Source organism: Lolium rigidum, chromosome 3 (assembly GCF_022539505.1).
Source record: "Lolium rigidum isolate FL_2022 chromosome 3, APGP_CSIRO_Lrig_0.1, whole genome shotgun sequence".
Lineage (NCBI taxonomy): Eukaryota > Viridiplantae > Streptophyta > Magnoliopsida > Poales > Poaceae > Lolium > Lolium rigidum.
Genome location: NC_061510.1, coordinates 357,220,595 through 357,238,123, shown reverse-complemented (window position 1 = coordinate 357,238,123; position 17,529 = coordinate 357,220,595). Strand labels below are relative to the sequence as shown.

Genomic DNA, 17,529 nt, shown 5'->3' with positions numbered 1-17,529 from the left:
CATCTGCAAGTTTAACGACCATTGGTACGATCGGTTCTGCCCCTACCGTCTGCCCGTATTGGGCTCCATTGGCTCTGTTTCATCAAACGGAACAACATTTGTGAATGCCCGATGGGTATATTCAGCCCCCAACTCCGCCGGTTTGCGAAACCGACCTCCAACGCCTATATAAAGAGGGGAGGAGACAAGGAGAGGCACCACTTCATCCACGCCCTAAGGGGTGGAGCCCTGCTGCTCTGCCGCGCTGCCGCCGCCATATCCGTAGCCGCTGCCTCCATCACCATCTCAATCAACACACAGAAGAGGAGGAGAAGGCTAGGATCTTGAAGGGCAACACATCGATCTCCATGATCAACGTTTTCACTGCGATCCCTTTGTATACTTGGTTGTGATCCGAACTCTATTAGGATTTACACTTGTATGCAATTGTACCTTCATATTTATATTACCACGATGTTGATCTCCTTCATGTATGAGTAGTCCTTTTGTTTTTGGGGAGATATGGAGAAACCCTAGTAATATTATGATGCGTAAATGAACGTACCGGCCGGCCGTACGCAAACAAAGTTAGAAAACATGTTTCGTCGAAAACTAACTAAAAGTTTACCGACCAATGGTATGAGCATAAATGTATGTACCGCCCGCCCGTACAGTGTTAGAAAACATGCTCCGACAAAAACTTACCGAAAGTTTAGCGACCATTGGTACGGCCGGAGACGGTCGTATCGCCCGCCCGTACCGAGGTCGCAAAAACTACTTGCAGCAAAGCTGTAAAGACCCCGAAAATGCAAGCAAAATAACTAAAAACTAAAAACTTCAAACCAATAAACCAAACAAAACTCTCTTGCAATAGTTAGGAGTAAAAGGTATTGTACTTTCTTGACCATCATATTGTTCCTCCCCTTCTAACATAGATGGTGGGTGGAAAATGCTTGCTCGCACCACTGCAAAGAAGTGTACCTAGCTGGTGGAACAAAGACTATAGATATTCTGCATGGTAATGCTTCTTTGTCCACCGATTCTTAATCTTCGAGTCGTTCTTCACTTCTTTGTATAATCTGCAGATCAAATTCTTGCAAAAGCAAAATCCACCGGATTATTCTAGGCTTAACATCAGTCCTTTCGAGGATTTCTTTCAAGCCCATACGATCGGTGTAGACTCTAACTTTTGAATGAGTGATATACGATCTAAACTTTTCAACTGCAAATAACTCTTTTTCTATTAGAGGATAATTTATTTGTGCATCATTTAGAGTCCGGATAGCATGATGGATGATATTAACTTCATCACCATCTTGCTGGCACAAAGTGGCTTCGACATATTCATGGTTTGCCTCACAAAGTAGATCGAAAAGGTTTCTTCCAATTAGGTGGTTGTATCATAGGAGCTTTAAGTAGAGCTTGCTTAAGAATGTTGAAAGCATTGAGACAATTTTCATCAAACTTAAACCGAACATCTTTTTGTAATAGATTAGTAAGGGGTCTTGCTATCTTAGAAAAATTCCTAATGAATCTTCTATAAAATCGAGCATGACCAAAAAAACTTCTTATACCTTTGATATCTTGTGGAGGTGGAATTTTCTCTATGGCCTCCACTTTTGACTTGTCAACTTCTATGCCTTCTCCCGAGATCCTGTGTCCAAGTACTATCCCTTCTTGAACCATAAAGTAGCACTTTTCCCAATTCAAGACTAGATTAGTATCTTCGCATCTCTGCAACATTTTACACAAATTACGCAAGCAACTGTTTAATTCCATAGACGGAAAAGTCGTCCATAAACACTTCTATTATATGATCAATATAATCGGAAAATATAGTGGTCATGCATCTTTGAAAAGTAGCTGGAGCATTGCATAATCCGAAAGGCATTCTATGATAAGCATATAACTCAAAAGGACAAGTGAAAGTTGTTTTCAATTGGTCTTCTGGATGAACATCTATTTGGGAGAACCCAGAATATCCATCAAGAGAACAAACATACAAATGTTTAGCAAGTATTTCCAAAGTTTGATCTATAAAAGGCATCCTTATTAAATTTTATAAAATCAATACACATCCTATGTCCTACAACAGTTTTGGTTGGGACCATTTCATTGTGTTTATTTGGTATAACAATAAATTCTCCTTTCCTAGGGACACAATGAACGTGACTCACCTTGTCACTCTCTTTGACATGATAAATGATACCTGCATTGAGGAGGTGGATGATTTATTTTCTTACCAGTTCCTTCATTTCAAGCTTAAGTTTCCTATGAAAATCCGCAACTGGCTGGGCTCCATCTTCCATGAATTTTTGATGAGTGGTTATTGAGGGACTGGTCCACTTCAAGTCATCCAAAGAATACCCAAAGACCTTACGACGCATTATAAGTACCATCATTAACTATGATTCCTCTTTTCTGAAAGGTTAGTACCCACAATAACCAGATATTTATTTGTCTACATCTAAAAACTTATATTTTAAATCTGGAGGAAGATGTTTCAGTTCTTGTGGTGGTAAATCTTCATCCCATTTTTGTTTCAAGTACTTCATATTTCTCATTAGTTAAATTATGAGTTCCAAACATTTTTCCATATCATTTTGACCTATTCCTATCATAGTATTTTCATTTCCAAGTAAACTTACCTCTAAATCATCTTCAGGAGTATTATAAAGTATTGCGGAAATATTAGCAAGATTAACTTCCTCCTCGAAGTTTTCCTATTCAATAATTGGTTTATGAGTGAACTTCGAGAAATGGAAACTCATCAATTCCTCCCCAAACTTAAGAGCGATAGTTTCTTTCTTGTAGTCAATATTAGCTCCTGCAGTGTTTAAGAAAGTTCTTCCAAAAATGATTGGACAATGAGAATCAATTGGCATATCAATGACAACAAAATCAATGTGATAAGTGTAAAGTCCTATTGTAATAGGTACATTCTTTATTACTCCCATAGGAACTCTAAGAGTCTTATCGGCTAGCATGATTGTCATATCAGTGTCTTCTATTGTGAATGCTCAAGTTCATTTTGGTTACTAAAATAAAATCTATAAGGAATAACTACTATACTATTTGGGAACAAACATCTTTTTTGTAAGAATTTTGAACCCCATTTCTGAGTTAACCTTGTGCTGACACGTACTCCATTTGATGGTCTGCTTTTCGCTGGCTTTTTTCGTGTGCGATTTCGGTGCCCCATAAGATTTTGTGGTTGTGTGCTTCCTGCTCTCCTTTATTTTCTTTTGTTTTTTCGGGTGTGCCTTTGTTTGTTGGCTGGGTGGCTTTAGCTGGGAGGGTGTTCTGGTCAGTCACACCGCTTTGACCAAATTTCGTGTGTTCACGAGGTAGAGTGTTCTTTCTGGAATAGTCTCCTTTCTGGAATCTCTCGCATCCCATCTCCCTCACTGTTCCGCGGCGATGATACGTTGGCGCACACACGGAGCGGCATCGGCGGCCATGGCGGCCGGCAGGTCCTTGGCTCCCCGGCGGCAGGCGTGTCCTCTGATGCGCGGCGGCAGGCGTGTCCTCTGATGCGCGGCGGCCTGCGCGGCCTTGGATCCCCGGCGGCCGGCGCATCCACGTCTCCGGGGTTTCCGGCGCCTCCACCGATCTCCATCTCCACCGGCCTGCCCCATGGCTGAGCTCCTCCCTGTCCTAGCGAGCTCCGTTTCTTCGGTCTCCTTTCTGCGATCTCTCCCTTGACCGACTACTCGGGCCGACTCCTATCAGTCTATCACCGCCGGCTTGTTTCCGCGCGCCACGGCCGCCAGCGCCTCCGCCAATTCCTATCGCCGCCGTCCTGGTTCGGCGCATCACGGCCGTTTCATCTTCTCTGCCATACGGGCTGACCTCGCGCTGCCCAGCGACGGGCCTTGCTTTTTGTCAACGACCCCGCAATGTTCCGGCCGCAGTCGCGTGTTTCACGTCCGCAATTTCTGCCATGCTGTGGAGCACTGCCCTCCACCCTCCTAGCTGTTGACCCATGTGGTAGCCTGGGCGTACGCTTCCAGTCGCACGCGCCGCCAGTATTTTCCATCTCCCAAGGGGCTCGGCTTCAACAAGCTCGGAGGGCCTAAGAGCATCCCCACTCGTTGGCGCTCCCCACGCCCAAATCCGGCGAAATTTTCGTCCGGATTGGATGAAGATTTGGCGTGGGGAGCGCCGAAGTTCCAGCCGTCCCCCCGGCAGGAAACCCCCAACCTCGACCATTTGACATATTTCAAACAAATTCAACATAAAATTTAACAAGTTTGGCAAACAAGAGGACGAGAATTGCTGAAACAAATTCGGCGATAACAAGTACAATGTTTAACAAGTGCTGAAACAAATGAAGCACACAATTTCACAATTTTTCAAACAAATTAAGACAGACTAGTTGGCGTCGGCGTTGGCGTTGCCTCGGAGCCTCCATATGTGCTCCACCAGATCATCTTGCAGCAGCTCGGTGCATTGTAGAGTCTCGAATCTCCCGGCGCATAGCAATGAAGGCGGCCCATGATGGAGGCACCTGGTGATTAGGCCGTGCAAGAGGACCCTCTCTCTCATATGGTGCTTCTTGCTCAGCCAGTAGGAACCGGATGCTTTCGCTCATCTTCAATAATCATGTTGTGTAGGCACACACAGCAGTTCATCACCTCCCACATCTGATCTTTGGACCAAGTCATAGCGGGAACCGGACGACAAGCAAATCTCTGTCGTAGGACACCAAATGCTCGCTCGACGTCTTTTCGGCAAGCTTCTTGTTTCTTGACAAACTCGCAAAGTTTGGGGGTGCTAGGATTGGAGATCGTCTTCACAAATGTTGCCCACTTTGGATAGATACCGTCTCGCAAGGTAGTATCCTTTGTTGTAGTGCCGACCATTGATCACATAGTCCACCGGGGAGCATGACCCTCAACAAGCTTGGAAAAGACCGGGGAGCAGCTTTAGGACGTTGATGTCATTGTTGGATCCAGGCATACCAAAGAAAGAGTGCCAAATCCAAAGATCATGGGTAGCCACCGCTTCAAGTATCACAAGGCAGCCTTTTTTGTGACCCTTGTACATTCCCTCGCCACGCAAACGGACAGTTCTTCCATTGCCAATGCATGCGATCAATGCTTCCAAGCATCCCCGGAAAACCTCTAGCTTCATTTGTTGCAAGGATCCTCCGAGTGTCTTCGACAGTGGGTGATCTCAAGTAATAGTCCCCGAACACCGCTATGACGTCCCCGCGTAACCGGTAGAAACAATCAAGGGCGGTGGACTCCGCCATGCGAAGATAGTCATCCGCAGTATCACCGGGAGCTCCATACGCCAAGCATCCTCATAGCCACCGTGCACTTCGCAGTGACGAAAATCCAACCAAACCGCGTGCAATCCGCCTTGCATCTGAAGTAGGGATCAAAGTGGCGGATGGCATACACAATTTCCGTAAATAGCTTTCTGCTCATCCCGAAGCGACGCCGGAAAACACTCTCACCGTGCAATGGATTGTCGGCGAAGTAGTCGGCGTACAACATGCGGTAGCCCTCCATTCGCTGTCTCGGCTTGCACTTCCGGCGACCTCGTGCCGACCCACCACGCCGACGAGTTGCCAGTCCGCCGTACATGCTTGCCAAGCAACCAAGGATCATCATGTGCTCCTCGTCTTGGGCGGCCGCCGCCATCTCTTCTTGCATAAGCTCGACGAACATCTGCTCCTCCTCTTCGTCCGAGTCCATGGCCGGCGAGGCAAATGGACGAACACCCGACGGGCGTGGTCGAGGCAACCCGAGCCGCGAGCGACGACGAGCAAGCAGGCCGGAAAACAGGCCGGCGGAAGAGCAGCCAGATAGACCGTCGTCCAAACACGGCGGAATATAGGCAGGTGGGGAAGGAGTGGCGGCGCAATCTGGGCAACAAGCCGGCGGGGTGGTGCCGGCGGCGAGAGAGATACGAGGGGTGGGGGAGATTTTGAGCGACGTGGCGGTGGGGTTCGTGCGTCGAGTCACCGACAGATCGGGCCCTTCCCCGCTTTTCACTCGTCCGGAGTCCTCGAGCGCCCCCGGGGGCCGGGGATGTCGTGGATCGCCGGATGGATTTAGGCCCAAATCCGGACGAAAACGAGGAACCGGGGGCGCGACTGGGCCGAATTACGCCGTCCGGATGGAAAAAACGCTCGCCGGGGGCCTCGTCGGGGGGACGAGTGGAGATGCTCTAAGCACCATGCCGGCGACATCGACGAGTAGGTTTTCTGCAAGGATAGTCACACCTTCATGTCCCTGTTCCGTGCGCTGAGACCATCCAGGACGCGCCTCCGGTAGGCTGACGCTCACCCTGTGGTGTTTCTTTTTCGTTTATCATTTGGTCGAGCATTTCAGCCTCAGTACACTGACTCTTGCCGTTTGATTTAGTTTGTGTGTGCAGACAAGGAGAGGCAGGCAAACTGAAAGGCCGTGGACGTCAAGGAGGCAGCGAGCAGACAGCAATAGTGTAGGCGGACAAGGCTGGTTAAGGAGTGTTGGAAACAGGGTGTCAGTCCAACGGCTAACTCTGAACCTCCTGGACCGATTCCTTTGTCAGGCTCAGCTACACGCGCTGGGCGTGCACGGTGATCACGCTCCCTGCGCCGCACTCGCTCTGCACGGCATTGTAGTTATCCTCTGTAAAAGTGTGTAATGTGTAGCTCTCCTTTGTGTATATATAGACACTGTAATCTGTCAATGTCAATATAGAGATGGAGTTTTCCATATGGCCACATGCTATCTAGGAGGAGGCGGTGAAGGGAACAGCCGGCGAGGCATTGAGGAGGGCCGAGCAGGCCAAGTAGAAGACCGAGGCCAGAGGGCTCCTTGCCCACTCGCACGGCGGGAGATGACAGACACACATGGGCGGTTTCCTCTGACGGTCTGACCACCACAACCAGTGCAGATGTTCCTCATCTTTGAATGCCCCTGTCGATCCTATTCTTCAAGAGTTATGCATGAAGAGAAGCTGGAAAATAGTGAAAAACATAGTTCTTCCCAGTCATTAGTTATTCGGTACAGATATACATGAAGAGAAGCTGGAATTCGTTCCCAGTCATTAGTTATTTCTCTGGTACGTAGTTTTTTTGGTTGTTGTATTCTGTAGTATGCCATATGTTTCTGGAATTCATTCTTTTTCATTTGACTACTGGGCAGTGATAATTTTCTAATCATTGATTCTTAAATGGTCTTTTTTATTCAGCAAATAATGCTGTAGGCATTGGCAATATCAACAATGAGAACTCTGCAACAAATTCAAAGAATTTGAAAGTGAAGGTTTGCTATATGCTATCATCTCTAGATTATTAGAACCTTTTCTTAAATCTTACATGTGGTTCATCTTTGAACTGCTTTGGTGTAGTCCATGCTTCTCGAATTTAGTAGCTGCTGCTTATCGCTAGCTACTTCTTCTGTAAATATATGAATGTACGAAATATTCGTGGGGAACACAAATCTCTTTATGGCTTCTATAAAGTATTTTATCTAATTCTATCTTTTGGTACATGAAGTTTCTTCACGTCACATTCTTAAAAGTGCTGATATATATGTGCATTCTATTTAAGTACGTTCTTAGTACTTAAGACAATCAGATGCTTCTGTGTGCTGTGGTTTAGACCCTGAGTTGTTTTTCTTGGTTAATTCATCTGCATGCCAATCTAATATTTATCAGCCAAAGGGATATCATGCATGCCTCAATGTGTTGGTTTAGACATTGAATTTTTCCTTCGGTTAATTAATCTCCATACCAAACAAATATTGGGAAAAGGGATATCATGCATATTTTGATCCAATGCTTCACATCATGTGCAGGTTTATTGTCGTGTTGCAGAACGTGGCCTTTATCTTTTATCTGAAGGACAGTCATATTATGGATTTGACAATGTATAATGTCAATATTCTTCTTATTTTTCATTACGGCTCATGCTAATGATCCAGACTGGAGATGGAACCAACCATTTAGCATTTTAAGGTTGTTTTTCCCGCCATGTTATTTCGAAAATGGTTGTTTATTCCGAGTACTTGCATTATTATAATGTATTGGTATAAAGTGGTGAGGTGTGGGAGGTAGGTTTCTTTGTTGATATGTTCTTTGAATAAACAATGCAATGCATAATTAGCTGAATGGTAGGTTTGTTCTAGAGGGTCACATCTGTACAAAGTAGCAGGTTGTCTCTACTGTTTCCATGTCTCGAAAAGTTTTAGGTTGGGAACTGTTGGTGCTACTTTGAAAAATGTAACACAGCCCAATCACAGAGGTGTGTCCTGATAGAGGCAAAACAAAATCCATCTGACTTATCCCCAGTGCCATGTTTAGTTATAAGCACGAAATTTCTGATCTGGATATCACATTGTACAGACGTATTGTTAGCGTGATTTAGTGTGATTCAGTTTATGCTAAAAAGAGTTACTCCAATTAGGAAAACCTCACATCATTAACGCTAATATGATTACCATGTAGTGTCTTATCATATTATTAGCAATAGATAGTGCCTTTGAAAATCTATTCCCTGAACATTTATGCAATTTTCAGTAATCTCTGATGCAAACTTGAGCTAGGCATGTTCTACAGAAATACATCAATCGAGTAACATCATGCTTAGTTGAGCCTTGAAATTCTCTTCCTTGTAGCAAATATTGTAAGTGCTTTAAGGCTGCTCGGAAGTTCTCCAGCTTCCGTCTTCCATAAAATCTAGCATGGAGCAGTGCCGAAAAGTCTAGCTTCAAGCAGCCAGATCCGAGAAGCTAGCCCATTTTGATGTACAAATATGCATCTATAAGTGGATCTGGAAGTTTCCTTCGAAGTCCGATGCACCTGGTACTTTTACATGTGGAAACTCTGTACCTATCCTTTTCTGGGTCAAAAGGAATTTGTACAATTTCCGCTCAGCCAATAGTGAATTATAATTCATCTCCTTTAGGTCACATGAAGTTTAAAGTTTGTTGTTCCATTAGCTAGATATAAGAATATTGGTTCAACGGATTGTGGGTGATACTCCCTCCGTTCTTTTTTAATTGACTCGGATTTAGTACAAACTTGTACTAAATCCGAGTCAATTAAAAAGGAACGGAGGGAGTAGATTTTCTCTCTTTCTTGGTCATATAAAGTTCAAAGGTCACCCACTTGTTATTTCTTGTGTTGTATTCGCACTATCCGAAACCTGAATTATTTTGTATTTTTAGGAGTAGCGATAATCAAGCTTTGGAGAGGACATCAAGAGTTGAACCATATGGTGTGTCTGCACAACACCCATTGAAGCTTTCTCTTCCGTTCAGACTTCATATGCTACCTGCCAAGTTTAGCCACAGGCTCGCATTGGATATGTGATTTTTTGTTACAATTTCCCTTTGTTGATATGGAAGCAAATGAGTGAAGTATTTAACCGTCACCGGAAGCTTGATCGTCATGCTGATAGTCTGTCAGATGTGTCAATCAGACATACATTTTAGTTCGTGGAGCCGTCTCCTCAGTCCAGCTCAACTTGAGAGAATGGGTTCATGATATACTTTTTCTTATGCACCTAGGATTATATGCAGATTGGATTCTATATGTTTATTCATTAATACTTATCCTAAAAGTATGACCCATCCAGGTTTAAGGGGCATTGGCACACCATTGACATCTCATGGCAGAGCAATGCTATGCATCCACTGGTTATAGAGAGATCTGAGGTTGTGACTTCCTTACCCTAGCATTACATTTCTTTTAGTTGTCTTGCGATTTAGTACTTCATTTTGGTTAACTCTATACCACCATGGTGAACTGTAACATATGTATGCCTTACTATAATGTCAACTGGTATGCACATGGTTCTTATGTCTATGATATCAATGGGAATGTGTGTGTGTGTGTGTTCGTATCAGGCCAATGTCATCTTAGACGAGGGAAGAAATATTTATCAACGAGGAATGGCAAAAATATTCGATTACACATTTGGGTTGGGTTCCATGCTCTTCTGTAGCTTCTAGCTATATCATTGTCTTTCATTGCTCTCGACAATTTACATGGTATTTATTGCCTCAATTATCTCACTAAAGAACACCACATTGTTTTCTGTCAAGATCTAGCTTTTACCAGTTGTTCATTATAAATATTTTGTCTTTTGTGCTCTGTATTACCAAAATCAATAAAATTATGCAACTCTCCAGCTCCTTATTTATTCTGTGGTCTGTCTTTCCTTGCAAATGTTTAGTCTTTTGTGTTTCACTGCCAACAACGCAGAAGATTTTATGTGGAAAAAGAAAAGGATGATTACAAAGCAGCCTATTCAAATTACACCAATACTAATACTTCTTAACACTTGACGTTTCTTCCTTACTTCATAGGTTCTCATGGTGCTCCTAAGATTTTCTTTGAGTCCTTCGGTTTTGTGTTTCGATCCATTTTTTTTAGTGATGCTCGACTTTCGAGTTTTGAAATCGGGCTGACATGCATTTATAAAGTAGATGAATACGGAAGGAATCAACCCTGATTTGTGTTTAACTTGCCTTTGGTGACAGTTAGAGGGTTCAGACTCAGTTGAGTAGCAGACTGATATCTTTTTGGGTACACTTTTGAGTCCTCGATCCATGCTTAGTTCTATTTCTCTCATCATTTTATCTCCATCAATGGTGTGGCACTCACCGAGGACGGAAACGTTGTGGATCGACGATGGTATGGAGCGAGGGACACGTATGTTGTAATTAACATGCCAGGAACTATATATACTCACATATGTTGTAATTAACATTCCAGGAACTATATATATCCTGCAATCTGAGTAATAACAGTCCATGATCTGCTATTGAAAACTACCATAGTAGTCCATGTTATCATATGCGTTGTAGCTATGTAATGAACTGTTGAACTGCAAACAATATTGCTCTGTCGAACCACCACTTATCACGCATCGCGCTCCTATTGTGAATCATACAAGTAATATGCACTTGTATTTTCATGCTTATTTTACATATATCACAGTTGCCCCTTTGTTTATCCTGAATATTGACATTAACAAGTTCAGTTGTAACATTGGTCAATGCACATATGCTCGCTATATGAATAAACCGCGTCGTTCATTGAACGTTATTGTTCACCCTTTTTTTTGCCCTTTTAACATCTTAGTGGCAGTATGTACGAACAATAACGATTGTTCGTTTAACCAGTTCATGTAAAGTGGAGCCCTGAAAATTCTCACAAGAGTTCATGTAAAGTGGAGCCCTGAAAATTCTCACAAGAGTTACAACACAGGCGCGGCGTACCGCCGCGCCTTCTCTTACTAGTAACATCAATGGATGTTCCAATATCACAGAGTCCATAATAAGAGGATCCACCAAAAGTGCAAAGGTAAAACAGGTTTGCCCACACCTTTTGCTTTAACCATACCTTCTACAAACTCCGAGGCTTCGGAATCAAACTCAACTACGTTGCAGTGTGCAAACATAGCCAAAATACTTTCCTTAGTTACCTCACTTTCTCCATTTGCAACTTCATAAGTAGGTTCCTCATTACTCAATTTTAACTATGATGCTCTTACCTCTCTTAGCTCCTTTTCCTTTTGTTCTGCAAGGAGTTGAGCTCTGATGTGCCTTGCCGCTGTCATTGGGAAAGGGAGCGGATCATTGTAAGGCATCCTTTCAATGGGTACCACCTTGGGTACTTTAGCTTCAACTTGTGTTGCTTCAATAATTTGAGGTTGCGGAGTGTAATGCAGCCATTCTTTCTTGGGTGCTTCAATAAATTCTGTAAAAGCTTGAAGAACATCTAATACCATAATATCATCGAGATTAAGCTCATTAACTATTTCTTTTAATTGCTCGGTGTTTTTATAAGAATTTAAACAATCATATTCAATTTCTATTTCTCCCTCGCTTCCAAGATCAAAGCCCCATGATACTCTATTTCTATGAACTTTGTCTAAGCGTATCTATGCTTGCTCGGCTGTGAGTTCCATAAACGATCCACCAGATAACAAATCTAATTCTCTTTTATTATTGTGTTCAAGTCCTCCATAAAATACATGTAAAACATACCAAGGTGCCAAATCATGATGGGGATATTTTTGAACCGTACCTTTAAACCTGAGGTAGGCTCTCATTAAGCTTTCGCCGCTGCGATTCTTGAAATTTTTTATAACCTTCTTGCTTCAGCGGACTTGACTTTGGGATAGAATCGAAATATAAATTCCTTCATGAGATTCTCCCAAGTATGAATCTTATCTGCATAGAAAGTTCTATACCAAGATAATGCAGCGTTGGTTAGAGATTGACTAAACAATTAAGTTTTAGTTCATCATCAGTGTAGTTTCTCAATTTAATTGTCCAACACAACTCAGTAGAAGAATGCAAATGACTATGGAAAATACTACAATTCAAAAATTGTATAACGCCTAAGTAAAAAAATGAAGTACCAGTAAACAGTGTAATGCACAAACTTAAACAGATAATGCTTTGAGTAGTGAAAACAGATAGATTCAAGAAACAACCATGTGAGTAAAAGGTTGGAATTCGAGTACACATGATTTGTTCCCAGAGTTTGAATTGTTGGCTAATGTCCTACGTCTTCATTGGGAGAGGCTATGCACGCATGCACCAAGGTTCAATCGGCATCACCCATCACCCACCGATAACCAAGACTTATTCTCTGTTAGTGCAAGCCCACCGGGTCCGCCCGATCACTACTGACAGATCTTCTATAGGTGATCTCCTAGCCACTCTATGGCAAGTCCACACCTTGGATGCTCGATGGTGGACACCTAACCGTCTCGGATAGGCCAAATCTCCAAGTGTAATGGGTTGATCTTGTTGGCCACAGTCTGCTCTTGTTTGGTGTTCAACCAAAGTCAGCTTATCTTCTTCTCTGTGAGAGAAAAAAGGGATAACTCGAAGATAAGACTTTGCAGATATTTAGGAAGTATGCCCGAGTTCGCCAACCTTGCCCGCTGGAGTGGAAGTTGTAGACCATACCTTTAATTGAAAGTTGGACTATAGAATCGAAGAAATATGGTCCAAATTGTTGCGATAAAGAACTAATTGGATCCTATGAAACAAGTTCATCACTTAGCACATTTTTACCATATGTGTTACAAATACCACAAATTACTGATATTTTCACAAATAAGGTAGTACCCCTCCGTCCCGAATTACTTGTTGCAGATTTGTCTAGATATGCATTATCTAGACATGTTTTAGTGTGAAGATAAATGTGAATTTTGACAAATCTGAAACATCTAATTCGGGACAGAGGGAGTAATAGTCATTATATTTAACTACCCTAATACATATACAATGTTATATGATTCGGGACAGAGGAATCAAGAATATTATGCTCACTCCTCAGTTTGCAAAATGTAGACTCATCAAGACACTTGGTAAATATATCTAGAAGTTGTTTGCCGTCCAAACATGCTTGAGCAAATGTCACGTGGATATGAAATAAGTGATGGTCCAGGTCAATATAGGTTATCTTTGGCAATGTTGGGTGGGACTGCTGATTATCTTGATTACGTTTCCATGTTTTTTATGAAAAGGAGAGGTATATGGTCCTCGAGTGTTTGCCTAATCCAAAATGTTGAGCACAACAAGAACCAGAGGAGATGAATTTGGCTTTGACGGTGCCGTGTTTCTTAGGAGTCCAACTCATGAATGAGAGACCTAGGAACTGGCTGAAAGCAGAGCCCCTAAAGACCGAATAGGAGCTGACCCCTACCTATCCAACCCCCAAAAGGGCCTATTTGTGGTTCGATGCTCCAAGGTCCCAAGTAAAATTCTAAATCCCTTTAAATGTAAACAACAAATATTATCGGTAACTTTTCCATCGGGGAAAAAAGCTTTTCGAAAGAAAAGAAGAGTAACTCCAGACATTCGCGTAAATATGGATCAGTGATGCGTTCTTTGTAATCTTGACATTTGTCTTGCCCCGAAATACAGTCTCGACTACTAATGAGATTTGGAAGTGAGAAAAATGACACTGAATAATGCAATCAACGACTTCGAGAGTGAGAATGTCGCGTTTAACAGATATAGAGAACCAGTGAAATCAACTATAGGCACTTTTAACACATATTCTTCCTACAGGCAAGCAGCAGCGATTAATTTCTCTGAAGTCTCAAAAAACACCAAAACAAACAGCATCGTCTCCTGGTGCTCCAAAAGTGAGGTAACAAAGAAAGGTGCATCACTTGGCACTGTCTCAGAACTAACTAACTGTTCTATAAGAAAGTTGAACTGCTAATCCTTGTCAGGCCATCACTGTGCTGTAAAATTGTGAAGGAGTTTGACAGTACTGTCCAGGGGAAGAATTGTTGCCAGATCCTATCATTCTCTTCTATTCAGCATCAAGATCTGGAAACAGCAGTCGGTCGTGCCCTGGAGCCGAGTGATAGAGGTGAGGTTAGAAACAATAATAAAAATAATCCAAGCCATATTTCAGGAGGTAGTGCACAAAAGATGAGCATGGAGACATTATCATGAAACATTACGTTCCTAACAATATCATATAACACGTTGGTCGCTCATGGAATATGTATATGACAGTAACTCAAATGAAACAACATAACATGATTCTATTTCAGAAACAGTTTGACATTTGAGGTTTTAGAACAGAGGCATATAATATGAATGAAGGAACATAAGATTGTACATTGCTAAGTAGTTTTCTGATAGTTTAGTTCATTGGTTTCTCAGGGTTGATTACAGGATGAAACCAGGTAACCGCAGGACAAAACTGGGTGTCATTAACAAAAATGTTTCCAGTCATCCAGCTACTTATGTATCAGCATAAGGTTATATGCTATTTAGCATTTTACATACGCCTGTATATCTGTAAACTGGCTAGCTGGATACCTTTGAATGTCACTGTCAGCACACTTTAAACTACTACAGCCCCAGAAGTCAGCAGTAGGCTGAATATTTTTGCTGCTGCTGACAGCACATGCTTTGAGCCCGAACACACCTCAAAGTATCTAACGGGTGGTTGAACATGAAAAAACTGGAATACTTAACATATGTTGACCATTAGTAAATTTAGCCGGTGGGTTCATTTTATTCATGGAAGACCACTGAATGATAAACCAACTAATAAATATATATAAAAACAGATGTGAGTGATCGTCCCTTTAGACTAGCGCATTTAACTGACCAAATAGCTTAAGACAGTACTTATGTCGAATTACTCTCACGTAGCATGAATGCATGATGGAAATACAGGAAGTGCACACAGCTTTATGCAATCACATTATAGCTCACATGTACTTCCCCGTTAAGCATTTTAAGTATCACATTCTACCTACACAGCAAGCTGGCACATTCCAGCTATCAGACGAACATACATATTCTTAATCCTATTTTGCAATTTTCTCTCTTATTTCTTCAATTCCATCGATGTCACATAGGGACCAGTGTGATGATTGTATCCAAAAAGAAAAAGTCATAGTTCCATCTTCCAACAGCAGAACAAACATGCGGAGTACTACTAGATAGGAACAAACATCCTCACCTGCTGTACCAACCCTGAACACCACGATGTCAACGCGGTCGTCTCTATGGGGAAGGTCGGTGAGCAGAAGCGTGGGCTGCCCAAGGTTGCCTGCCTGAATAAAGAGGGTGATGTCCTGGAAGCTGACGCCATCGCCCAACCGCTGTGCCAACTCATTGCCCAGCTCCATCAGACTCCTGCCACGGAACTGGATAGTTTCCCAGCCCCGGCCATCGGTGCTCCCGTTATCATCTGCCACAACGCAATTGACTTCCATCTTCTCTGCAGAGCCTGGGTGCCATGGCTGCCATGCGAATTGCAGAAGAATGCTTTAGGCGACACAAAATAAGGCATAGGTGACACACATGATCGGTCCTCTAATAAAGAAACCAAGTCGCGAAATTAACACCATAATCAACAAAGGGAGTAGTTCAGTTCCAAAGATCGATTTGAAGCATTTACAGGGCAATCAGAACAGAATCAAGAGTTTTGACAGTGCCAAGTACAATATTAGCTGTCATCGAAGGACCCAATTACCAGATTTAAGCAAGGACCTCCTACGGTGATAACTAAGCACCAGCAGGGGACGCCCCCATAGTACCCAATACGCAACACGAATTGAAAGCTTTATTTATGATGCAAGACTAGGTTCTAGTAATCAGCCAAAGTTGCACAGATCGAAGAGACGCAGGCAAGAAGTTGAGAACTGAGAAGCACCGGTGTGGCCGCTCTGGTTGCTGCTAGCACCGGTTGCAACCTTATCCTTTGTGTTTAGTGACGTGGAGGGAATTAGATACGAATACGATAGTGATCATTCGGAAAAAAAAATACGATAGTAGTGATCATCAAAGGATCCAATTCGTACAGTGATAATTAAGCAGGGGACGTCCCCAAATTAGCCAATACGCAACACGATTGAAAACCTATGATGCAAGGCCTAGGTTCTAGCAAACAGCAAAAAATACTCGATCGGTTCTGAAAGCAAATGCATTATGTTTGAGCAGACAGTGCCGAGAATTGGCAATTATACAAATGGTGCAAACATCACTTGTTGCAACGTTGTCAGAAGCGATCCATAGCCTAAGGCTTAAGCACTGGGAGTCCCAAGCATCAGAATAGCCATGATGAATTGTGCAGGGAGGAAGGGTTGAGACTTGAGAGTGATGAGCTTACAGCATCGGCGCCTCCTGGTCGCAGCTGGTACGGCGGCCTCTCGACCCTCAGGGGTATGACCTCAACCTCCCACTCCATCATCGAGGTGACGCGGGAGCGGTTGATGGCCTCGACGGTGACGCACCTGTGCCAGCGGCGGTACCGCCCGTTGGCCCGGAGCGCCCGGAGGCTGGCGGACGTGCCGTGGAGCAGCACGACGCTGCCGCCCTTCCCCGGGGTGGTCCACCACATGACGTGGGCGTCGTCCGGCCCGTCGAAGCCGCACTGCGCGGCGCCGCAGCCGACGTGGCCCTCGGGCGCCGGGGCGCGCGTGACGGCGAGGTGGCGGCCGTAGGCGCTGCGGAGCAGCACGTGGTAGTTGGTGTCGGTCTCCAGCACCTGCGCCACCCACGCCGTGTTGGCCATCTCGCGGCGGCGGTCCACGGAGACGCCCCGCCCCGTCTCGTCCGCGAAGAGGTACCCGCCGCGGCCGCGGTTGAGGAGCCGCACGTACTGCCCGTCCTGGAACGGCGCGACGCCGACGTCGGACCAGCGGGACTTGCCGCCCACGGGCAGGGACGCCGAGCTGAACTTGGCGCGGGCCGCCGAAGTTGACTTGCTGGGCGCCGCGGCCCGCGCCGAGCTGGACTTGCCGGGCGCCGCCGCGCTCGCCGAGCGGGACTTGGCGCGGTCCGCCGCCTCCTTGTCCGACGACGGCGACGACATGCCGGGGAAGGACTGGATCATGCGCGTGGGGAGCAGAGGGAGAGAGACGACGAGGGAGAGGGGATGTTTGTTGTTGTTGCGGCCTGCGGCGGTTATCACTGTAGCGCCAATGCCAACGCGCAGCGTTTTAAATAAGCTCCCCGGACGCGGAGGGGCGGCGAACCCAAGGCGCAGGTTTCTTCCACTGACACGTGGGCCCAACCAGCTGGCGCGCTCCACGCCGCCGCCAGG

At 44.4% G+C, this 17,529-nt stretch overlaps 1 protein-coding gene and 1 long non-coding RNA gene across 2 annotated transcripts; one reads left to right on the top strand and one right to left on the bottom strand.

Annotated features, from left to right (window-relative positions):
• The first annotated feature begins 6,856 nt into the window (after window positions 1-6,856).
• On the top strand, window positions 6,857-9,706 carry LOC124700371. Its single transcript, XR_007001721.1, has 4 exons — window positions 6,857-7,041; window positions 7,171-7,244; window positions 7,779-8,033; window positions 9,150-9,706. It is a non-coding gene; the product is annotated as an uncharacterized LOC124700371 (long non-coding RNA).
• Window positions 9,707-13,949: 4,243 nt separating this feature from the next.
• Window positions 13,950-17,319, bottom strand: LOC124697277. The gene is made up of 3 exons (XM_047229893.1): window positions 16,594-17,319; window positions 15,442-15,724; window positions 13,950-14,312 (listed from the first exon to the last, which is right to left on the bottom strand). Exons 1-3 carry the CDS (start codon window positions 17,317-17,319, stop codon window positions 14,272-14,274), a joined length of 1,050 nt encoding a protein of 349 aa, XP_047085849.1. The 3' UTR covers window positions 13,950-14,271.
• Between the last annotated feature and the right edge of the window lie 210 nt (window positions 17,320-17,529).